General features: G+C 39.0%; 2 protein-coding genes across 2 annotated transcripts in view; one reads left to right on the forward strand and one right to left on the reverse strand.

The window, feature by feature from the left end:
- Positions 1 to 345: 345 nt before the first annotated feature.
- CRYBA1 (crystallin beta A1) lies at positions 346 to 6,239 on the forward strand. The gene is made up of 6 exons (XM_040455406.1): positions 346 to 393; positions 2,005 to 2,069; positions 3,040 to 3,158; positions 4,373 to 4,514; positions 5,432 to 5,574; positions 5,994 to 6,239. The coding sequence occupies exons 1-6, from the start codon at positions 363 to 365 to the stop codon at positions 6,139 to 6,141; spliced, it is 648 nt and encodes a 215-aa protein (XP_040311340.1). The 5' UTR covers positions 346 to 362; the 3' UTR covers positions 6,142 to 6,239.
- A 646-nt stretch (positions 6,240 to 6,885) lies between these two features.
- NUFIP2 (nuclear FMR1 interacting protein 2) overlaps positions 6,886 to 24,998 on the reverse strand; it is a 31,297-nt gene continuing 13,184 nt past the window's right edge. The window contains exons 3-4 of the mRNA XM_040455405.1: positions 17,874 to 17,906; positions 6,886 to 15,463 (exon numbers count right to left, since the gene is read on the reverse strand). Coding sequence (XP_040311339.1) covers positions 15,411 to 15,463; positions 17,874 to 17,906 — 86 coding nt within the window. The 3' untranslated portion in view covers positions 6,886 to 15,410. The remainder of the gene's footprint in view (positions 15,464 to 17,873; positions 17,907 to 24,998) is intronic.

The raw sequence follows: 24,998 nt of genomic DNA on the forward strand, positions 1-24,998 counted from the left end.
TTTGATGTGTCAGGTACGACCTGGGTCTTAGGAAGGTCCCAGGGTAGCGTGAGGAGCCTGGAGAGGGGTAGGGGACAAACACTCACACGGGGGCCTGTCCTCACCTCGCAGCTGTTCTGAGATCAAGACCACGGCAGCCAAGGTCTGCAGCCCCCAGCCTTGCCCTCAGCAGCAGGGCCTCTCTGGATTTCTGTTTCCCCAGTTTAAACAAAAGCCTGAGGGATGCCTGCCCAGCAGGCTGAAGCACCAAAGCTCTGGGGATCAGGGGGAACAAAAGCAGAGGGAAAGCAGAGTGCTGACAGGGCCAGAGGCCATCGGCCACAGGGCTATAAAGGGCAGGGCCGCAGAGGAAGTGGCACCAGATGGAGACCCAGACTGTGCAGCAGGAGCTGGGTGAGTAAGGCCCTGCAGTTGTCCTGGCCCTTCCATTCCTTCCCCTGCAGAGACATGCCCAGGAGGGGCCCTGCCTTTTCTGTCTTGTGGTAAGAGCCTCAGAGGATGGCTAGAGGAGAGTAGGGAACACGGGGAGTGGGGAGGCAGCCTGCTCTCGCCACCCCAAGAGGAGTGGCAAGTGCCATTTATGTGGCAATAACCACTGGCCTAGCAGTTATGGCTGGGAGGGGGCATGGGGCTCTAAGAAATGAGCAGCTTCCTGAGGCACAGGGAGAAGCCATGGGGGGGGGGGGGGGCAGGAGCTGGGAAATACTTACTCAGAGGTTCAGAATGGAAGGATAGATCACAGAGTTTACATGCATCAGTCCCTGGGCCTAACACTGGCCCCAAAGAAGGGCCGTGAATGGCTGTTCTGAGCCATGAAACCTGCCTGTCTCGTTCCCTCCTCCCCTCCCTCCTATCTTTCCTTCCTTTTACACTTCCTACCATCTTTTCTGTCGACCTAACCTCTATGAGCCTCAGTATCCTCATCTGTAAAATGGGGATAATGATAGTACCTCCCTCATAGGCCTGGTGCAAAGCTCAAATGTATTCATGCATATCAAGCATTTAGAACAGAGCCTGGCATAGAGTGAGCCACTGTTGGCTATCATTACCCCCTTTTCTTGCTCACTTTCCTTCGGTAAGTCTTTTTCTTTTTTTTTAAGTGTTTATTTATTTTTGAGTGAGAGAGAGAAAGGGAAAGAGAGCATGCGCCGGGGAGGGGCAGAGAGAGAGGGAGACAGAAGATCCCAAGCCGGCTCTGCAACTGAGAGGAGACAGCCCGATGTGGGACTCGAACTCACAAACCCCGAGATCATGACCTGAACTGAAGTCAGACGTTCAATTGACTGAGCCACCCAGGCGCCCCTCAATAAGTCTTTTCCGATGCCACCCATCCTCCCCCACAACCCCGTACTGCCCGGACTTGGGGGCTCAGCACGGTGCCACATCCATCAGTCAGAGGAGACCCAGACCCTGCCATTGAGATGTTCACCCAGGACACATTCGATAGAAAGGTCGGTACTCTTATGCGTGCCAGAAATCAGGAAAGAAAGCAATTCATCACAGGCTGGAAAAGCAGCAATGTCTCTCTGAGGAGGCCAGGCCAAGGCCAGGGAGGCCTAGAAGACAGAGACGGAGGGAGGGAATGGTGGCCTGGTCATGCATGGCTGGTTGGCTGGAGGCTGTGTGGAGCCAGGTGGGAGGGGACCACACATTGGTAATATGAGGGTCTGGGCTAGATACTTGCCAAGGAGTTTATATTGGGGTGCTTGAGACCTAGGCAATGCTGCCCCCCATAGGGGGGTTCCTGGAGGCAGGCAAGAGGGCGACAGCCACACTAATCAAGAGGTCATGTCACCTGTGCGGTGTTTCACCTGTATTACTGCTAATCCTTTCAATAACTGCACACAGAAGCCTTACTGATGGAAAACAACTAGTGAGAGGCAGAGCCAGGATCCTAACCAAAGTCTATCTGTTGGACCTGATGCCCCCTTTCCTTTTCCTGTGTTCTATCACCTCATCCTCTCCCCATGAGGCCAAGTCACTGATACGTGTTTTGTCCTCCAGAAGCCCTTCCAACCACCAAGATGGCTCAAACCAACCCCATGCCGGGGTCCGTGGGGCCATGGAAGGTAAGCTCCCTGCCATCACATGGAATATTGAGTAGTTCCACAGAGCAGAGTATGAGATCCTGCCACAGAGCAGGCCCCAGGGCTGTGTTTTTTCCACGCAACAATGACCGACCAATAAAATGCCAGTTTTAGGGGAAGGGCCTACCCACCGTTGAGATGCTATCTCAGGATGGATCTTTCAGAATACCTCATTTAGACAGAAGGATGATCCTGGAAGCCCAAATGATACCTAGTTTTCTAGGTCACCTCTCCACCACACTACTGAAGTCATCTTAAAATAGAGCAGCCCAGAGTGGATTATGATGCCATGGAGAAACCGGGGGCCCAGAAACGAAGAGATCCCACCAGATCCCAAACCAGGACTCCTGACTCCCAACCTGAACTTGATTGCAACCATTTCCTGAAGTGGCTGAAACTCAGCTTTTCACTGTTTTCCTCAACATCCCTTCAACTGGGTGAACTCTGAGGACAGCTCACAGCTTTGAGGGTCGTCCTCTAGCCAAGGTTCAAGAGCCGAGTTCTAGTACAAGGTATAAAAGGGGTTTATCACAACTCTCCCTTTATACCTTCCATTTCTGTCAAGGATGTGGCTGGAGAAGATAAGAAATAATCCACAGGAAGGCCTGGGACCCAGAATCCTTGCCTCTGGGCCACACTTCTGCAGGGAGCATGGTGGAATGACTCCACAAGTCCTTGATCTGTCCACTGGGCTAGCTATTGTCCCTGGCAAACCATTCCCATCATAAGCAAAACCCCACAGTACATCCCTGGGCATGTAAACACCACCAACCAATGGTATTAACTCAAATTCCTTCCTATCCTGTCTATACCAGAAGAGACCCTACCAGGCATCCTGGGCTATAGCTAGTGATGGAAAACACAGGGTCAGACAGAAGTTAAGCTCTTGACCTGGGCCTCTGTTCTTCCTGAGGTACCATATTCTAGCTCTTTCCCTTTCAATTCCATTCAGATAACCATCTATGACCAGGAGAATTTCCAGGGCAAGAGGATGGAGTTCACCAGCTCCTGCCCAAATGTCTCTGAGCGCAGTTTTGATAATGTCCGGTCTCTCAAGGTGGAATGTGGCGCGTGAGTATGGACCCCATAGTCCTTATTTGTGGTCTCTGCAGATGGGGTGTGGAAAGATGTTCACCCAGACTCTAGTCATTTCTTGGAGACAGGCCTCCCTATGGAAGTAATCTCCAAAGAAATCACTACATGTGTAATTTAGTAACGCAAAGCTAGAAGGAACAGGAGGTTCCTAGTTGCTTGCTAGATTGGAGAGGGGGTGAAAACATGCAGACCATGCGGTGGGGCAGTGACAGTCGTTAGATCTGTGCCTCTAGAGCCCATAGGCTGCTACCTAGGATTTTCTCAGAATAGCCACAAGACCCTTTAGTTTTTCTTGTCTACAGAAAATAGAGAGGAAACTGTCAAGCTCTTTACAGCTAACTCCTTTCCTGCATGTCCCAGGGCAGCCACTACTGGCTAATTTCTCTATGTGCGAAGGAACTCAACCCCAGAACATGAGAGCCATATGAGTTCCCAGTGAGTCTGTAGGAGTTTCTTGTTGATGATTAATATCTTTGGCAAGTTAGACTCTTACTTCTGGACTCTTGGCAGGGAGGTTGAGGCCTTTACCATCAGCCTGAAAACATGAGGAAAGGGCTCTCCTTTGGCCTAAGCAAAACTGGCTCTGCAGTGGATAGGCTTCCACAAGTTGCTCACCACCGAATTGAGTTAACCCTTTAAAGGGAGTAAAATACTTTAAGGTATCATCGGTAACAAAATTGATCTGAGGTGTTTTAATAAATAAGGTATAGGTGTGTGACGGTAGGAGAAAACCCACAAAGTTAAAAGGAAACAAGAGACTAGTAATCCATCAGCTGCCTGTTCATCCCTTTGCTTCCTTAGGAAGAAGCCAATAGGTTTGGCTGGAGCCAAAGCAATAGTCAGTCACTAGATCCTGAACCTGGAGCTCCAAGTAGAGAATAAGGTAACCTGGAGAGAAAGGAAATAAAACTTGAGACTGACTTTGCTAATACACATTTCTCAGGTCAGTGAAGTAGACCCTTTCAGTGGAGAATCCCAAAACAAATAGTCCATCTACAAACTTGCTTAATGCAGCTGCCAAGCTCATTCCCCACCTCTTGTGATAAATATTATCACTTCGTCGTATGGCTCTATTGGAATTGGCTTGATAGTTTACCCCACGGTTGACACCTAAAACAAAAGATGCCTTCTCCCTGAGGCCACGCAGGCTCTGAACACCACGATCAAATGTCACTACTTGTCTTTGGCAGCTGGGTTGGTTATGAGCACACCAGCTTCTGTGGGCAACAGTTTATCCTGGAGAGAGGAGAATACCCTCGCTGGGATGCCTGGAGCGGGAGTAATGCCTACCACATTGAGCGCCTCATGTCCTTCCGCCCCATCTGTTCAGCTGTGAGTCTCTGAAATGTTCACTTCTGTGCATGTTGGGGGGACGCGGTAAGAGAGGGTATACAGATGGATTGACATTTAGTATTACTTCTCATCAGTTATGCTGGAATGCAGCAGGAAGGATAAAAGTATAAAAGAGAAGACACTGGTCCAAGTTTGCCATTTGTTTTTTTCCCCACTAAGAGGTATTTTCATTAAGCTAAAAGCAAGGGTGGCAGGAAGTGGATACTCAAGAGCTCAGATCTTCTACAGCGCAGTAGGATAACTGACAGCTAGTTATTCCTGTGTACTTCATACGGAATAGTCTCAGCCTTAATGTTTGTGTAGTGTTTATATCCCCTACTGGACTTTAGGTTATTTCCAACACCATACACACACAGGCTTACTTGTTCTATTAATTTCTGTGATCTTTTCTCACATTAGTGAATATTAATCCCTTGGTTGGCTGTTTGCTGCAAGTACTTTTTTCCCTGCTCTTATTATATTTTCTTCATGTCTTTTGTTGTCCCAAAGTATCACATCAGTTATTTGCACATTTTTTTTTTTAATGTTTATTTTTGAGAGAGAGAGTGCGAGCAGGGGAGGGGCAGAGGGAGACGGAGACAGAGAATCTAAAGCAGGCTCCACATTGTCAAACTCAGGTACCTTGAGATCATGACCCGAGCCGAAGTTGGAAGCTCAACCGACTGAGCCACCCAGATGCCCATTATTTGTACATTTTAAATATTATGGTATTAAACTGGATCGGGCAGGATTAATTCTTACCACCATATTGCCTGCAATATTCTTACAATCAATGATCATGTACTTCCTTCTGTAAACCAGAAGTGTTTTGAATTTGAAAAATATGGTAATTAAAGAATTAAGATGACAGCCATAATGCTTATGCCAAATGGTTTTTAAAAATTTCTGGGTTACAGAATCATAAGGAGTCGAAGATTACCATCTTTGAGAAGGAAAACTTCATTGGACGCCAATGGGAGATCTGTGATGACTACCCCTCCTTGCAAGCCATGGGTTGGCTCAACAACGAAGTTGGTTCCATGAAGATACAATGTGGGGCGTAAGTGCAAAAACAGGGTTGGGGTACATTTCAAAGTAACTCTTGCAACTGTAAGCCTTGTGAATATTAATACATCTATGGTTACATCTTATCAGATTTCATACATTAGATCATAATTGGTATGGATGGCACATTGTAGTTATTACTAATATTCAAATTTCAAGTTGTTGGCCCTCTCAAATATTCCTCTGTGGAAGCACTTATGCTGACTACTCTTTTACGTTTTTTCATGACCAAGGTTCATTTTCAACTAGCTGTAGCCATATTATGCTCATGAACAGTGCCTGGCACATTTAGAATGCCTATTGTTTTCTTAACCTACAAGCATTCTTAATCAGTTGTGTTGAGAAAAGAGGCTCCTGGCCAGGTATTGACCAGGTTCCTAATTTTAATAACCTAATGTGCTTTGGATTTTCTAGCTGGGTCTGCTACCAGTATCCTGGATACCGTGGGTATCAATATATCTTGGAATGTGACCACCACGGAGGAGACTATAAACACTGGAGAGAGTGGGGTTCTCATGCCCAGACTTCCCAGATTCAATCGATTCGCCGTATCCAACAGTAGTGGATTAAAAGCCCCAAAGTAAGAGAAACCTTGCTAAGCAATCTAGAATGAGTTTTATGTTAGCTGCTGAAATCCACAATAAATGTCATTAAAAACAACAACTGTGTAGACTGAACTAACTACCATACTTTTATATAAATCACGCTCATGGGGCTGAGAATTTATAAAGACAAGCTTCGGTAAAACTCCGAATTCCCTTTTGTATCCTTGCAGGTCACTCACCAGACCAGATACAATTATCCTAACTCAAAGAATATAAAAACATATGAAGTCTATCAGTCTACATAGTGACAGACACACTTGTAAATGTTCTCACATCTCTTCTCATTAGCTACTCTAATATGTTGGTGTCAGCATTGATTTTTTTCAACTTGTGACAAATCAATACTAAACAAACTCAGGAAGTTTTTCAAGTAGGCATTGCCATATATTTCTACATAAAGTTACAAATAAACCCAGAATCTTGGCAACTTATTCTAGTTGCTTAATTGCTGAGCTCAATTTTGGCTTATTTCGATTAGAACATATGGCTCAATGGCACGCAAAAAAACCAGGACAGCTGTTCTCATGGCTGATTTTTCAGTAAATACGCCAATTCTAAGCACTTTGATAACCTGTATGATTTGTTTTAAAGCCATGACATACGGTCATGGTACACTTAAGATGTACATCTGACCCTTTGAAAAAATTGTCATTATCAAGGCAATAATCTTAAAAGTACACAAAAGATAACGCAAACACCACTGAAACTTTAAAATTTTTTATTCAACAATGTACACTTATTGTCTCTTAATTTGATCTACAAATTTCTCAAGTTTTTTTTTTTTTCTGATAAAATAAGTAAATCTGGGTATGGATGTAGAGTGTTTGTAATTTATATTTTTAAAACACTGAACATGGAGTAAGACATCAATAAAGGAAGATCATAGTGTAACTGACACTTCCTCAGATTCCATGACATCAGAAACAGCTATGGCAAATACCTAAGCAATTAGCAAAGGGGTAAATTTCTGGCCACTGTTCTTTTATCTAGAAAAGGCCTATCTTTTTTGACTGGGCAAAACAAACACTGAAAAAAATCTTAATTGGGAGAGGGAAGGAAAAACACCCTCCAACATAACTGTAGTCCACTAAGTATCCTTTCCCCCATATCAAGAAGAGGTAACTCAGCTCGTAAGTGCTGATGCACACAAGACACAGAAATTATTTTGCTCCTTCAGTACATACTGAACATAAGTGAACTAGTGACAGATGCTGAGGAGTAGCCATATCATCTAAGATGATGCTACACTTCCCCCATTTACGCCTTTTAAGGCCAGCCATCATGGGTTACTTTTCCAATCTTGACTACTAGATTTAGTTTTTAACTGTCACTTTCAGAAGGATGGATTTTGCGGTTTTCAAAGTCAACAACATACAGTAAGAGCATACTTGATGACAGAGAAGTAACCCTCCTCTATAGGTAGGAAAACCCTTACAAATCAGAAATATTTCTTTTATATTGAGGAGCATGGGGAAAATACCACTAGCATTATCTTCTACTTAAGCTTATTAGCCTCTTCTATAAAAGCCCTAAGGAGATTACAAAACAATGTTTTAAAAGATGATTTGACAAACCTGGCCAGTACATCTACACAATCTTTTAAGTACACATACATGTGAAGTAAAGCTATTTAGTACATGCAGACTGCAGCAATTTAACCAAATTCGCCCAATTCCTAAACTTATTCTAATCAGCTTGGGCAATTTTTAAAAGATACACATTATCTTTAAAACAACCTGTGCTTTGAACTTTAAACAGTTGAATGATTCTAATCTCAAGTCATTCACTCAGTAAAACCAAACATGTGCTAAAGCAATAAAGGTAAAAAGGCTATCCTACCTGTAAACCAGGCTTAAGACAGAACTGTCACAGAACTCCATGTGGCAAAGGTCCTTCCCTCTTATTTGTTTGAATTACCTTCCATTTGTTTGACCAAATAAACCAAAATTTCCACGAGGAAGAGCATCCAAAAGTTTGTAAAGCTGATAAAGCTGCCCTGTTTCAAGAAAAGCCCTTTAGTAGATACAAGTCCAGCTCTCATTCAAACTGGAGTTTATTAAAATAGGTGCCAGTTTTCCTCTCTTCTAGTTCCGCTGATGAGCTAGCCCAGAACTATTACTTTGAGCCATGTTTCTAAGGATGGTAAAGCTAAGAACAGCAAAGTAATAAGGACAGGTCACTTCTGGTAATGACACACAAATTAAACTTTCAAAACATGTGCATAGCTTTATTCATCTACTTAGATCTAACCTTTTCATGGAGCTTCAGCAGAATTCGAGTGTGCAAAATGCATTTCTAAAACGTAATGCAAGCAAAGCTTTTCACATTTACACTGGCAGGAAATACAGAGAAACTAACAAGTCACATTAGGGAGAGTTCAGATTTTTTTTTTTTTTTTTAATGACAAGAATTGCACAGTTCATTATTTTGAGACAATTGTTGCAGACATAAATATTTAAAATTTTCTAAGCCAAGGTGCTTTAACAATAAAAATTTTTAAGTTGGAAAGAGCCAATAACTTGGATCATAGCTCACATAGAATTCCAAATTAAAGTGGACTCCATTATCTCCCTTGATTTTGCAAACAATGTTTTTCATAACACTTTTTTTTTTATAACACTAAAGGAGACAGCAAGCTGAAACTTTTTTCAAAGCACACAAGAAATGGTGTCATCACATTACTTGAAGAAGGTGCTGAGGGGGTAAAGGGAGTGAAGAATCCTTTTTACTATTTCCCACTACAGAACAGCCACTAACAGATTAAGAAAAAGAAACAACAAAAAGTAAATTAAATCACTTCCCCAGTTTATAAAACAGTTCCAGTTTGTGACAAGATCTATAACTTTAAACAGAGAGCACCAGTTGGGCGATAGAATGAGCATTTCATACTGCATAAAAATTAGTGAGGTGGTGGTAAGAACCATCAACTATCTCAGGCATTACTACATGGCCTTTCCAAACTTTTTTAATATACATGCAAGGCACATTGATATAAAAATAGATCTCTGGCCAACAAATATATTAAATAAGCAAATTAAAATTTTGGCTTGGCAATATTGGCAACATCAAAATATAACCAGATAGCTTTGGACCACATATCTCATATTCCTCCACCCCATTTGGTGTTTCTTCCTCCATTATTTTGGGTTCAGTCTCCTCCAAGTCTAGGTATGTGCTTGAGAAATGACTTTTCCTCTTGTCAAGTAGCATTCCTACTATATGTAAGTTTATCTTTGCTAAGTAAAAATATACTAGAGAAGCAGAATAGCTGAGTTTTGATGGATTTGATTACACGAAACCTGATTGGCTCGGGATGGCATTATTTCTCCTCTGAATACAAACAAAAAATAAGTCCCCAGCTTATGTAGTAAACAATTATTTTCTTCCTAAAAGATAAATCAGCAACAACCAATGAAACTTCTTTTAAGCTACTCTTCCCAAATCCTCTTTTTGAGGCAGAGAGAGGGAATAATAGAAACGAAACTAAGATTTAAAAGATTTTCAGTAGTAGAAGACATTTTAAGGCCAAAAAGCGTAATACTAACAGAATTTTTATTTTCCTAAGTTACTGCCCTTCATAGGCCAATACCATAAATAGTTATTTGTACTGATTCCCTCCTGAAGAAAAATTCTAAATTCATTCACTTTTGTTAGTGGCTGTGCTACAGGAAAGGTATTCAAAGCAACTTAGAAAGGTATGATATATAGTAATGTAAAAAGTGCATCACATTCTTGATTTTCAGTTTCTCATAGCAGCAGCAGGATTAATCCAAGACAGAAAACAGTTGTATTTCCACTCTAAAAATGCAACAATTCCTAATGAAATGTATTCAAGATTATGAAAGGATCCTCCTCTACAGACGATAATTGAAACAAGACTAATATGACAAACAGGGGCAAACTAAAGGCATTCATTCATATTTACATATTAAAACCATTTTTGTTAACACCAAATCTTTGTCTAGCAAAAGAAATGTTTATGAATAAAAGACATTACTAAAGCAGTATCCGTTTTTTGGAGCCTTCGTTTAGCACCTGAGGAAAAAAGGATATATGGAAAGCTATATAATTTACCTCAAGTTGGTTTCTTGGTCTGTAGAGTGTAACTTTGATATACAACAAAAGTGAAACTGAACTGGAAAATGTTTGTAGCTATTTTAATAAGGCTGTAGAAAAGGGATACTGCATTGGAATATGTTTGTAGCTATTTTAGTAAGGCTGTAGAAAAGGGATACTGCAGTATTATAAAATGGCTTTATAACTCTGGACATAAGCAAAATTGTATGGATAAATAGAGAAGTCTGAATCAGCAATCCCATCGCATGTGAGGATGGCTGTTCCATAGGTGTCTTGCCCATAACTGCTATTGGACACTCCCAGTAATGCAGAAGCAACATACCGCTCATGTTTCCCTGGGTGTTTCTATTATGCAGACAACTTAAAATTCTATTTATTCATATGGAGTAGCAAAACAGTGTGAAATTTAAAACTCAGTAAAGCAGTGCATTTGAGGGGGGCCAATGATTTATCATTCTTTAAAACCAGTCCAGGGTGGTCCTGGCTCTCAAACATGTGAACACATTTAAGTATATTTAAAAAGAGACATTTTAAGATATTCGAAGTATAAGCCCATCTTTCTCACCATAAAATAATCCTGGTGCTCTGCTGATTAATCACATTAATAAAAATAACATCAACATTAAGAACTAATGATACCCCATGTATCTGCAAACTTCGAGCAGCTATCATCACACATACTTCTAGTCTTGTCCTCTGCCCCTCTAATCTTGGGGGAAAAAACAGATGAGCAAATCCTACCCTCTTTCAAAACCCAGCAGGTTAAGTTATGGGTAGGACTGCTAAAGAACACAGCCCACCCAAAGAATCTAATTCAACTAGTACCACATCAACAGACCTGATCACAAAAATTATTGTTCATAACATGCATCTCTCCTGTTGTGCAGTTAGCATAGGTATACAAGGATCTTGTGTTGATATGGCCCAATGGCATAAACTATACTCCTAATCCTTGGAAATGGGACTTTTATTAATTTAGTTCTCTGAAGAAAGCCTTGACTGAATGATTCTCTCCTTATTTAGAATTTAAAATCAAAGTCCTCTTCCAGTTTTCCTTGCGTGTGGCCACTGGGTAGGACACAAAATTTCACACTAAATGGCTTTCCTGTGTTTAAAAGTTTTTATTAAAAGATAGACCACTAGATGCCTCCAATTGGGTTAGTCACAAGATTAACAACCGAGTATGAAACTACTGCTGCTATGTAGTGTTTTGTGAAAAAACACATTTTGTACTGTGGACAATACTCCTAACTGAGGTTTGCCAGATTTTGCCTAGAAACTGTTATTTGAAAAACCAATGCAGCACTTTTTTTCCTTTATAAAGTTTGCAGATTTTGAATGACTGTGTAAGCAGATGATTAGGGGAACAGCAAAATTCTACAATGGAGAGAACTTCTCCAGCCATTTATTCCGAAGAGAAAACAAACTGGCATTAACAAATTTCCTAATTATTGTCTATCCCCTCCCAGAAAGGAGGAGGAAGGGCTAACTACAGATGCTGTAAATATACTTCATGTGAAAGTTCATTACTAAGAAAGTCAGAGGAAAGGCTATGCAATTAACTTCAGGTCAGCAAAGAGGGGGCGAATAAAGAGAAAGATAAATACACCCTGTCTTTTGTGGGGAAGGGGAATTATTCAAGACATCTACAAGAGAGTGGTATGTGACACAAAAGCCTACAATCAAGACAGATTTAAAAAGAAATCTTCACCCATAATTAGTATCTTCATAGCTATTAAAAAAATAGGTCATGATTTCATTCTTAGTGCCATTTTTCAAATACTACCCTTTTTAAGATTAAAACCACCTGACTTTTAAATTCTGTGTAATGAAAACAAATGGCACAAAATAAATACAAGTTCATTCTCTGAATACTAATATAATGTCTTACACACATTCATTTACTAATTTTTACTATCTCCATCTGTCCCTCACACACACACACACGCACGTGCGCACGCACACACACACACACACACACACACACACACACACACACACACATACACACACACTCCTTTTTCAGTCTTTATAATGGAGGGATGTTAAAAATCCCCTCTAGACTGTATTTGGTTTATGCTACAGTACTAATACTCTGAGTTGAAGGAAAATTCTGTATACCAAACAATAACACATTAATGTTATTTAAATGTGCTAAATTAATCACAGCTGAAGTTTGTTTAGAAGCTTACACAAAAATAATCAGAAAACAAATCAACTCTTCAGATTTTTTTTTTTTTTTTAATAAGTGCTCTGTAAGGAATTGTGTGAGGACCTAAGGAGAAAGACTGCGACAAGTAGAGTTAAGTGTTACCAAACAGCACAAAGGAGATTTGTCCCAAAGTCCTGCTTGTACCTAGGCAATTAAGTCCATTACCCAATGCCCAAAAATACTGACAGTATGACGGGGCACTAGGGTTCCCAGAAAGAGACATTCCTAACTATATATCTCTAACCATATAATCAAGGAAATTTCAGTGGAGAAAATCAGGGTGAAATGTTGCATTGTTTCATTTAGAAGTGAGACTCTCAAAAACCTTTGGACAAACAGATAAGGGATACATTCTTTTTGGCTTCTCTAAACATGGAGGCCTGAGGGCTATGGGAAGGGAAGTAGAAAAGCAACAAGAGATTTCTAAAGATATTTTTTAAGTAAGTGTTGCCTCTAAATTAAAAAGCCCAATTTAGACAGGGGCTGTTTTGTTTTCTTTTTTAAATATATATTCATTCAACCTCTATGTCACAAACCCAGAAAGTTTCTTGTGAGTTGTGAGACAGAAGAGCTTTTAAATTCCAGGCAAGCAAAATGGACATTTTAAAAAAAGAAGGGGGGTGCAGGGGAATCTGGCCCTAAGGCGACAAGTGGTTACACAAGGCAATTGAACACACAGCAGAACTTTAAAACCTATAAAACAAACTGGAGTCTTTTTTTGTCCTTTAATCAACCTTATATCTTTTTTTTATAACTTTTTGAAAATTTTTATTTAAAAAAAAAAAACACAAAAACACAGACTTCTTTCACTTCAGTATGTGGTATGTTGCATTTTCCAGTTTGTTCAATGCTTTAAAGCTCAAGGATGCCTCTGCTTTCAATTGTACATGGGCCTGAAGCATCCTAGCTTTTGGCAAGCAGGCAGGAGACTCAACAAAAATCAAAATAGGAACAAGGCAGACTAAATGCAGGGCACATCTGTAAACATATTATACATTTGAAAATTACAATATCAGTAAAAGTGATACAGTTTACAGGTGAAATGAAACTATCTGGAACTGGCCTACCACAAGTTTCTGAACCTGGACTGATACAATAAGTTATTATATATATATATATTATGTATAAAAAGTTTTGTTTACATCAAGTGGAATTGGCAATCCATGCTTATACTTTTAAAATCTAAGCAGGGCAGAAATCCAGACTAAAGATATTTTCTCTACTCTAAGTTGAGTCCAACAGCTTCTTTCACAAACTACTTGTTAAAAGTCTCAAATAATCAACAAAACAAGAAAACTCATCCATACTACAGTCGCTCAAAACTGGACATTTCTTAAGCAAAGGGTTTGAGCAAAAGTAGTTACCTTCTCCCCCAAATACCCCAGGGGATCCAGTCTACTTTTATTAGAAGACTACACCTCTCTCTATATAAATGCCCTGCTTTTTTTAACCTGTATTTGACATACATGGATATACTAATTTCTGTGTGTGTGTGATGTGATGCTATGTCAGGCCAGAGAACTTGTTTTTATGCCACTAACATCACCCAATCTTAAATTGGACCCTTAGTTTCTGCACACACACAAAAAAAATTTATTTTAGCATGCTATATACAAGCTGCAGTGCAACAGGATGGCAATGTGATGATAAGACAGGGCTAATGCTCTTCTCTGCCCAAAAGAAAATTTCCAGAATTTCACATTATTTTCCTTAAAAAACCCATTTTGCTCTAGTAATAAAATATATTTATTAAGATATAATTAGAAGCTAATAAGCTCAGAAGTATAGTTTGCATGGAAACACACCTTCTGCAGGCAGGGTTTATCACCTCCTCACTGGCTAAAAACATGAAAAGTCTTCTAGTTTTCATGGAGTTTTTTCTTCCCCTTTTAGATATTTCTGAGAAATTAAAAGAGAATTTACAGAAAGGTACAGAAGTTTCTCTTTTGATGTTCAATGAAAAACAAGGAAAACAGCACATTTAGTGTTAGTGACAGAGAGCAAGTCTGGAGCACCTACAGTTGAAAAGCAGAGTATATTTTTGCTCCCACTTATACAATTACATTAAAATATGGGCAAAGGAATATTTTTCCATATTAAATATCTAAAGCCAATTGTTTGTTCTGTAACTTTTCTTTAAATGACACTCATGGATTCTTCACTTGTTAAAGTCCAATATGTAACCAAAGCCAAGTGAACTATGTACCACCAACTATTCCAGAATTATAGAACTTCAATGCCCTCCCCTATCCCCACCCCACAAAAAATAAAAGGAAAGAAAGAAAATTTTCCCCAACACCCCACAGAGGCTGCTTAACTCCTGGCAAGACATGCAAATCATATTCGCTAAAAAAAATACACCCCTGCAAACTTCAAGGCATTTATCCAGCATTCTCGCAGGGCTCAAAGTATAACCAAAAGATCAAAGGAGGAGTGGGGGAAATGTTGAATCATTCTGGGTTCCCCGTGATTAGTGTATCACTTTAGTCACAGAACAAGATACAGAGATCTTTTAAGTGGATTTGCCTTTCCAGTGGGTCATTTGTTGCCCAAGTTGATGACAGCAGGAACTTTAGAACCACGCTTGGTAATAAGTCTGTATTCATTAATCACTTGCATTCACACTTAAAAACAAAAACTAACAAAAGAAAAAAGAAAAAAAAAAAAACAAAAAACTATTCAGTACCGGAGATTAAATAACCATGTGTAGTCTCTTGAAATAAATTTTGATTCCTTATGAAGTCTAATTACTTTCAGTTGCCTTTTTTTAAATAACTATATATATATATGTATATATATATATTTGTATATATTATCCTGTGATTCTACTTATGGTTCCTCTGCTGCGTTGAAGATCTAGGAGCATAAAAGCCTTGTGTCCCCCATGAACGGTGGCTCTAATGCTGCAGAAAGGTTACAAATAGGCAGTCTGGTCCTTCATTGATCTGGACTATCCATGGCTTCATTGTAAGTGATTATCCTTTTGGGATCTGGAAGGAAGGTTAAAAAATAAATACATAAATAAATATAAGGTTTGGAATCCCAAAATGCCCATGTTCCACAACAAATTCCAAATAACCATCATCATTTTAGCTGCCTCTTTTTTTTTTTTTATGAAAACAATTTAAAGACCACTTCTTTGTAGTAACACATGTATGATCACAACCCAATAGTCTGGCATATCCAGCAATAGGGTCCTCTAACCAGTGAGGGCTTCAACTCCTACAGATTAGAGAGGGGTTGAGTTCAGTTAACAAGGGTTATTTCAATGTGTTTCTCCCAATTATAAAAGCAGTACATTTGAAAAAAGCAAAAAACAAAAAACAAAAACAAAAAAAAAGCTTCAATAATCAATAATCTAATACTAAAATAAACACTTGGATTTACTTATTTTTGTTCTTAGCAAAATGAGGCCAAAATTTATTTTAACCATAGTGGACTGTCTAGTAAGGAACTGTTCCAGTTGGTATCTAGCACCAAAAACTTCAGGTTAAGTTTGGCAAAACTATCCGTTCAGTTCTAAACATGACTCATTTCTTCCTTCCTCCAAATTTCACATAGAACCACCAGTCTTTATTCTTACCAGTAGCAAAAACCTGTGATCACCTGGGTTCAAAGTATAAAACAGTCAGAATATGTCTAGGCAAAAATTCCACTGTTCTTCTGAATTCCAATTATTTAGCTGTATGCTACACCCTCTTCTGGAGAGGCAATGATTCTATTGCACACCATTTCTGCCTATCATATGAATTTTTTTTTTTTAAATTTTTTTAACGTTTTTTTTTAATTTTATTTTTGAGACAGAGAGAGACAGAGCATGAACGGGGGAGGGGCAGAGAGAGAGGGAGACACAGAATCGGAAACAGGCTCCAGGCTCTGAGCCATCAGCCCAGAGCCCGACGCGGGGCTCGAACTCACGGACCGCGAGATCGTGACCTGAGCCGAAGTCGGACGCTTAACCGACTGAGCCACCCAGGTGCCCCTCATATGAATTTTTAAAAGTATACATACTTTTAATAAAAAATAGGAAACCAATAAAACATGTCACCTAACGGAAAAGTATATAAAGACCTAAAAATAATATTAAAGATCTCAAGCTCACCTCAGCTTAAGAATCAATCTAATTTAGTGCAGAGATAATATAATATCCTTTTTAGGACTGCAACAGCCATGCTCTAGCATCCTGCCATGAATATAATGCTCATTCTTAATAGTTAATAGCCATCTTACAGTCAATATAGGTAGGTCTACTTTTGCCGACTGTATTTTCTAGTTCTACCTTTTTTTCACTTGTATTTGAACAAGAAAGCACACAGAAAGCAACTCAAAATAATTTAAGAGCTTGCTAGTTATATTCAGGCCACAGCTGTGTTAGACAAAAGACCTGGCCTAAGTACAAGAGAGAGGTGGAAGGAGGAACAATGCTGGGGGGAATCAGGGAAACCTACGTTTAATCTTGCCACTTTCTAGCTTACATAATAACATCTCTCACTTATATTAACTAGCAAAGTAGATGGGAAATAGGATGCAATTCAGCTACAGGGTTCTGAAAGCCCAAATGTATTAGCTATTAGTTCTCCAGACTAAAACTTACTTTATTTCAGGTATTCCAAAGCTACCACATTTTAATATTTGGAAAAGCACACAATAATTATAACCAATTTAAAATTTTTGAAAATTCCAAATATTCCAGATGTGGATTATTCAGTCCCTTTGCCTTCTTGCTATTCACATCTTATACTTGTAGTTTATAAAGGAAGCTAATTTGCTATTCTTAAGATTTTTTTTTTTAACGTTTATTTATTTTTGAGACAGAGAGAGACAGCATGAACGGGGGAGGGGCAGAGAGAGAGGGAGACACAGAATCGGAAGCAGGCTCCAGGCTCTGAGCCATTAGCCCAGAGCCCAACGCGGGGCTCGAACTCACAGACCGTGAGATCGTGACCTGAGCTGAAGTCGGATGCCCAACCGACTAAGCCACCCAGGCGCCCCAAGGTTTTTAACCATCTATTATTTCAGAGAATATACAGACCAAATAAGGTTTCTAAGACACCTAGTATTTTTCTGAACCATGAATTTCAGTTCTTGGGCTACCACTTGTCCACCACACAAAACAGATAAAGACTGGCTATAAGTAGAAACACTTATTCATGTTGGTTTCCTAGATTAAAAATATTTATGTTCTTACTTTCACAGGAGGGAAAAATGTAGTTTCTTCACCTAACAAGTAAAGAGTATTTTCATATATTCTTGTTTCACTTATAGTGTTTCCCCAGATATAAATAATTCAAAATACAAAGACTGTTCACTTGGTAGGTGAACTATTCCATGTTATTACCACCCAAACATAACCCAATTAGTCATTAGTACTAACATTTTAGGTAACCTAACTATTCTTACCTTGCTTCTGCAAATTCCAAACAGATTCCATTTCTGCAAAAAAAAAAAAAAAAAAAAAAAAAACAAAACAGGCAGATTATTTTATACAGTAAGTTTTACAGAGCAAAGTTTAAAGCTATGCTTTCCACTTTAAACCTAAAGTCTAGACTGGTTATTGCCGAGATAGAGGTAGGGTTGAAATAGCACAGTTCTGCTAAATCTCAGACATGACATTCTTATTCTCTTGGAATTGTCAAGAAGTATTCTTCAGATTACCTTAAGGGTTGATTATAGATAGTCAATAATTATCTGAAATCAAACTACCGAGAGAGCAATTCTGTCTACACAAATAGCAAAGATATGCAGAAGAATTCTATAGATAAAATATTTCCTATAATAGCTCATTATTACTAAAAACGAGGTTAAAAAAATTTTTTTAATGTTTACTTATTTTGGGGAGAGGAGAGACAGAGTATGAATGGGGGAGGGGTAGAGAGAGGGAGACACAGAATCTTAAGCAGGCTCCAAGCTCCAAGCTGTCAGCACAGAGCCCAACACGGGGCTTGAACCCATGAACCATGAGATCATGACCTGAGCTTAAGTCGGATGCTTAACCGAGTGAGCCACCCAGGTGCCCTTGAAGTATTTTTTGGCAACCCATCATAACCCAATGAGCTACCCAAGTCTTCTGAATGAAGCATCCAAATTTAATTAAGTATGATGCTTAAAACACCTTATTAAAATTTTACCTAACTCTTTGCTATAGGCAAGTGGTTCTGTTCTTCAAACTACACCTACTCTTATTTTCTTTTTAAATTTTTTTTAAAGTTTATTTGAGAAAGTGAGCGAGCATGAGCAGGGGACAGAGAGAGAGCAAGAGAAAGAATCACAAGCATGCTCCACGTTGTCAGCACAGAGCCCAACACGGAGCTCGAACTCACAAACCCTGAGATCATGACCCAAGCTGAAACCGACAGTCAAAAGCTCAACTGACTGCGCCACCCAGGCGCTCCTACCCCTACTCTTATTTTTAACCCATAAGGTCAAAATGCTAATCCATACTCCTTTATTAGTAACACACAATCCTCATTTGCTCCAATTCCATTCAAATATGATTATCTACAAAGTGCTTATTACTTTGATATCCCACAGCAAAGAAAATATGTACATGACCAAACTGTAGTGACAGAGAAAAAAAAAAAGCAAGAAAAATTGTATCTGGAAGCATACCAGAAAGCTTCACACATGGCTTATTTGAAGGCTTGATGTGTAAGACAGAAGATGACTATTATACCACAAGCACCTAAGAATTGGGACTTTGAAAGGAAATACCCTATTAAGAGATTTACAATGTAAACAAAGACAACTTAGTAGTAAGAATGAACTATAACTATGACTGAGAATAAGTGCTCTTCCCATGGCCATACAACTACCATTTTAAAAGACAAAAAAAGTGATTTTATTCTCTACTACTGGATTCTGTGTAATTGTTTTCTATACAATTTATCAGTGACCAATTACAGTTAAAGAAAAATAAAACTGAAGCTCATTAAGATAGGATATATCTGGACATAGGTTACAGTTAAGGTACAACATAATCCCTCCCCAGGGCTAAAAGTATATAAATCTAAAATTATTTTTTTATTTTATGTTTACGGTTGGAGGCAAAGAATGGTAGAATCACATTCTCCCTACTTCCCTGTACTCCTCATCATATTCACTCCTAAAAACACTTTAAAGTTTTGAAAATTTATCAGAATTGGATGTTTGGACCAATAGGTTAATTATTCAAAAAAATCAAAGTAATTATCCAGATAAAATTGCATTCAAAGTATCACAACAAGTGCCTGATAAAACAAAAACCGGGAAGTACTTCACTAGTTGTCACTTGGTCCAAGAGCTTAGATGGATGTTATGGGCTTTAAATCGCTGGGCAGAGGCCCATCCAAAGATTGGCAGGAAAAAGTCTCCTAGGTCTAAGGAGAGAGAATTGTAATCAATCTAATCAGGAAAAAAAGAACATAAATCAGAAAAGGCTATTCTAGTCATGGCACTCATATCTATCACTTTAATATAATTTCTAATTCTATTAGTGTCAGACAATTAGGAATAGTTGAAATGGTCATTAGAGCTGTTATCCTACAAATTTCTGTACCTCAGAAGAGCTTTAAGTCCAAAGATAAGTAAGTCTTTCCTTTGTTGACCTATCTTCAAAAAAACGAATTCAACAAACATATTTTTTAGTGAAAGTACAGAAATCTCACATTTTGCAACAAATTCCCAAGTTCTGTATGCATCAGTTACCTGATGCTCATTGTTAAGTTTGCTTAATGTAAAAATATATTATTTAGTTGTATGTTTAGAAAAACAAAAACTTTTCATTTTAGCCCCCTAAGCTGTAAAATATGCTTTTCTCTTCCCCACCACAAACCTCAACCTGCCCCTTCCCCTCCCATCTTTTTTTTGGGGGGGGGGAGGGGACAACACTCAAGATTGTCACAGTAACAACTATACTACTTTAAAGGCAAGCATATAAATGTTAGAGTAAAAATGAAAATAACTATTTGCAGTCACCCAATTTCTTCTTTTTTTTTCAACTTTTTTTTTTATTTATTTTTGGGACAGAGAGAGACAGAGCATGAACGGGGGAGGGGCAGAGAGAGAGGGAGACACAGAATCAGAAACAGGCTCCAGGCTCCGAGCCATCAGCCCAGAGCCTGACGCGGGGCTCGAACTCACGGACCGCGAGATCGTGACCTGGCTGAAGTCGGACGCTTAACCGACTGCGCCACCCAGGCGCCCTGCAGTCACCCAATTTCTTTATTGGATTGAAGAGGTTTCCTTAGCTTAAACCAGAACATTCAGCTTTAGGTTTTAAATATATAGATTTTAAATGATTTCTGGTAAGAAAGTTTTATTACCTTCAAACAGGGCTCTGGAATAGTGAATTTGATTATGCCTTTTGAGAAAAGGAAAGAGCCATATGACCTAGCTAAAAATTAGCCATGGGCCAACTTAGCTTCTGGCCAAGAAATAAATCAGCATTATCTTAAGTGTTGAACTGAAAAATGAATGCAATTCCCCTTCTAGTTATTTAATATTAAATACTTCTATAACAAGTAGCAACTTGATTTCCTTGATTAGAATTACAAGTTTCCATGAATCAAAAAGAAAGGGAAATAAATTAAATACTATTTGCATGTTTACTTGCTACCCTTAAACAACCTTACTAAGGCTAACAAGAAGCTAGTAAGAGAGAATATATAGGAAAGAAGTAAATTACATTTTGCCCTCTTCTAAATTACAAGTCTTAATGCAGATTCTAAATATAAAATGAGTTACTCTGTGTAACTGTTTTAATTACCCTAACAGAAAGAAGTTGAAGAATAAGATACATCCAACTATACAAAATCATTACACAGTAATTAATCTTTCTACTTTTAATAATGCTCCCCACCCCTGGTCTTTAACTTCCCAGTTTTTGTTAGAGTTGGATCCCAGTACCCAATTATGCAAATAGTTACTGAAGAAAATTTAACACTCAACTTTCTAAAGCAGATTAACTTTCTACAGAGCTCCCTACCATAAATGTCCAATAACCTAAAAATCCTAAATTCTAAGTGGATTAAAAAGTACTATTTAGGGGCTAGGAATATAGACGCAAAAACAAAGGCTCTGCCTCTGTAAACTTCGTAGAATATACAACTTTTCTAGGTAGAAGCATCAGCATGGACAAAGCTTGGTGATATTGAAGTATGAGGTGTGCTAAAAGCAGGGGGTCAGCAAAACTGACTTCTGTCTTTGCAAATAAAGTTTTATGGAAGAGAGCCACCTCCATTTTACATATTACCCATGACTGTTTTTGTGTACAAGGCAGAATCAAGTAACCAGAATTCCAAGGAGAGACCCTATGGCTCACAAAGCCCAAAATATTTACTACCTGATCACTCACATAAAAAGTTTACTGATCTATGCTTTAGTGGTCACAATTAATTTAGTAAGGCTGAAGTCACTAAGACAAAAAGATTTAGAAAAAACACTATTCAGGAGCAGAGCTGAAAGTCACTAAGAATGAAAGATTTACACACAGATAAATGCTATTCTGCTATTCGGGGGACAGCACAAAGGCACAAATGAAGGAAAGTTTACTGTTTAATCATATAGGTGAAGGAAGTCACTGAAGAGATCTGAGATTATTGTACTAAATATTAGTAATGACTGAAGTTTCAACTAGAGAGTATGGATGAAATGACAATACAGTAGTCCTCTCCCCTATCTGCAGGAGATACATTAAGACCCTCCCCTCCAGTGGATGCCTAAAACTGCAAATAGTATCACACGCTATATATACTAAGTTTTTTCCTATACATACATACCACATGCCTATGATAAAGTTTAATTTATAAATTAGGCACAGTGAGAGATTAACAGTAAAATAGAACCATTATAACAACACACTGTAAAAAAAGGTTATATTGAGTGTGGGCTCTCTCTCAAACATTGTACTGTACTTACATTCTTCTTGTGATGATGTGAGATGAAAAAATGCCTACATGATGAGATGAAGTGAGATGAATGACAATAGGCACTGTGATGTAGCATTAGACTACTACTGACCTTCTGACGATTCAGAAGGATCATCTGCTTCCAGACCACAGTTGACCGTGGGCAACTGAAACCACGGAAAGCAAAACCACGGATAAGGTGGGACTACTGTACAGAAAAAGAGCCCAGTAAATGTTACTGCAAAAGTGAAGAAATTAGGACAGCTGTATTAGAGATGGAAAGGAAAAAAATGGATATGTTAGAGACAGGATCTATATAACCTAACAATCAGGGTTTGGAATTCCATTTCATATACAAAGAATTGGGAGCGGTGATGCTGAATATACATGGTCTGAACTCAGAGTAAAAGCAATTGAAGTTTTGAGCTTAACACACAGCAGCAGAATTGGATGAGATTACCCAGGAGTTTGAGTAGCATGAAAAGGAGACCAAAAGAACATAAACCTTTGAGGAAAAGAGAATGATATAAGGAAGGTTATGCTGAAGATGTACAAAGTAGGAAAGTGGGTTGTTAAGGAGATGCAAATTAGAGAATTTAGGGAGGGAGTGTTCAACTACTGCAATCCTTACTCAAAGTTAAGACACTTAACTTTCTAGTCACCCTCTTTTTTTCTAGCCAGATGTCACTGCCTGGTTCAAGCAATGGTATCTTACAGAACATTTCTGCAGTGTAATCTTTTAACAGGCCTCTCTTGCCCTTAATTGGGCCTTACCTTCTATCTTCTACACCATGGCTAACATTCTTTTCCTCTAAAACTACAAACCTGAGGGGCGCCTGGGTGGCTCAACTGGTTGAGCGACTGACTTTGGCTCAGGTCATGATCTCACAGTTCATGAGTTCAAGCCCTGCATCATGCTCTGTGCTGACAGCTCAGAGCCTACAGCCTGCTTCAGATTCTGTCTCTCCCCCTCTCTGTGCCCCACCCATGCTCATGCTCTGTCTCTCAATAATAAATAAACATTAAAAATTTTTTTTTAAATAAATAAAAATACAAACCTGAAAGTGACCAAAACACTTCAGTGGATTCTCACTGCCTACAGGGAGAATGAATCTGTTTGTCTTGTATTACATTTCTAGCACTGGACACAGGTGTACATCAATAAATTGGTTCCACTTCTTCTGAGTCTTGACTAGCCTACCCTGACCCCACCACCCACCTTAAGGGTTTCTCTATGTTCCAAATGTATTTTATATATTTTTTTCTACAGAGCCATCACACTAGTAATATATCTCTTTCCATGTATGTTTTCCTATTAGACCTTAACGACATGAATCCTTATTTCATCTAATTATCACGATTGCTTTGCACAGAGCTTGGTGCCATATGTGAATATTGATTTTGAATGAAATACCACTTGTAAACCAGTCATCAGGAAGTAATAATAGAACAAAGTAGTATTAGGTAGGCCCATTTGAAACTGATATTCAACCTTCTGTGACCTACAAAAACAGTCATTTCATATGGTCCAGTCAAAATTTCAGCTTTTAATTCTTCAAAGAAAAAGACAAGCTAAGAGGGTTAAAGCCAACTTGAGGCTTATTATTATTATTTTTACTTTTAAAAAGCACAGGTTCCCCCTCACACACACCAAAAAAACAAACAAACAAACAAAATATATAAGGTCAAAAAGAAGACTCCCATAATTAAGTATCCCCAGATCAATTTACTATGGATCTTGCCTTCCAATCCTTATTCAAGCCATTTAGATCAAATTCTGTAAAGTTCAGCAGGGGTAGTGACATTATTAAATTCTACTTTTCCCCCTTCTATTCCAGATTTACCCAATTTTTGATGATTACTGGCTATCTCACCACCATGTTTTTTGCTCTTCTGATTTCCTTTCCCAACCAGTCCACTGTACCTCCCTATTCTTTTGCAAAGAAGGCTGCCAGAAACTTCTCACCCTTTCCTTTTCCATTTTGACTATACCCATAGAGAATGAACAGCTTGTTTTCTTTTTTAAAATAAATTTTAGAGGTGCCTGGGTGGCTAAGTCAGATGGGCCTCCACACTGACAGCAGAGAGCCTGCTTGGGATTTTCTCTCCCTCTCCCCAACTCACATGGGATCTCTCAAAATAAATAAATGTTTAAAAAATTTAAGTAATTAAGTCACCAAGGTGACTCAGTTGTTTAATCGTTGACTTCAGCTCTCAGATCATCATCTCATTTTTTAAGTTTGAGCCCCACATCAGGCTCTGTGCCAATAGCACTGAGCCTGGAGCCTGCTTCAGATTCTGTGTCTCCCTCTCTCTGCCCCTCCCCTGCCTGCACTCTGTCTTTCAAAAATAAACAATTTTTTTTTTTTACTTTTTTTTTTCAACGTTTTTTATTTATTTTTGGGACAGAGAGAGACAGAGCATGAACGGGGGAGGGGCAGAGAGAGAGGGAGACACAGAATCGGAAACAGGCTCCAGGCTCCGAGCCATCAGCCCAGAGCCTGACGCGGGGCTCGAACTCACGGACCGCGAGATCGTGACCTGGCTGAAGTCGGACGCTTAACCGACTGCGCCACCCAGGCGCCCCTAAACAATTTTTTTTTTAATAAAATAAACTTTAAGTAACTTCTATTCCCAACAT

This window comes from Herpailurus yagouaroundi, unplaced genomic scaffold (assembly GCF_014898765.1).
Source record: "Herpailurus yagouaroundi ecotype Mexico unplaced genomic scaffold, PumYag 215, whole genome shotgun sequence".
In the NCBI taxonomy this organism is placed as follows: Eukaryota; Metazoa; Chordata; class Mammalia; order Carnivora; family Felidae; genus Herpailurus; species Herpailurus yagouaroundi.

What these genes read in the sequence shown, in the direction of transcription:
- CRYBA1 (XM_040455406.1), top strand. Translation starts at nt 363, where the DNA reads ATGGAGACCCAGACTGTGCAGCAGGAGCTGG. An exon ending in GACTGTGCAGCAGGAGCTGG is followed by an intron (nt 394 to 2,004) that starts GTGAGTAAGGCC and finishes TTTGTCCTCCAG; the next exon opens with AAGCCCTTCCAACCACCAAG. An exon ending in GGTCCGTGGGGCCATGGAAG is followed by an intron (nt 2,070 to 3,039) that starts GTAAGCTCCCTG and finishes AATTCCATTCAG; the next exon opens with ATAACCATCTATGACCAGGA.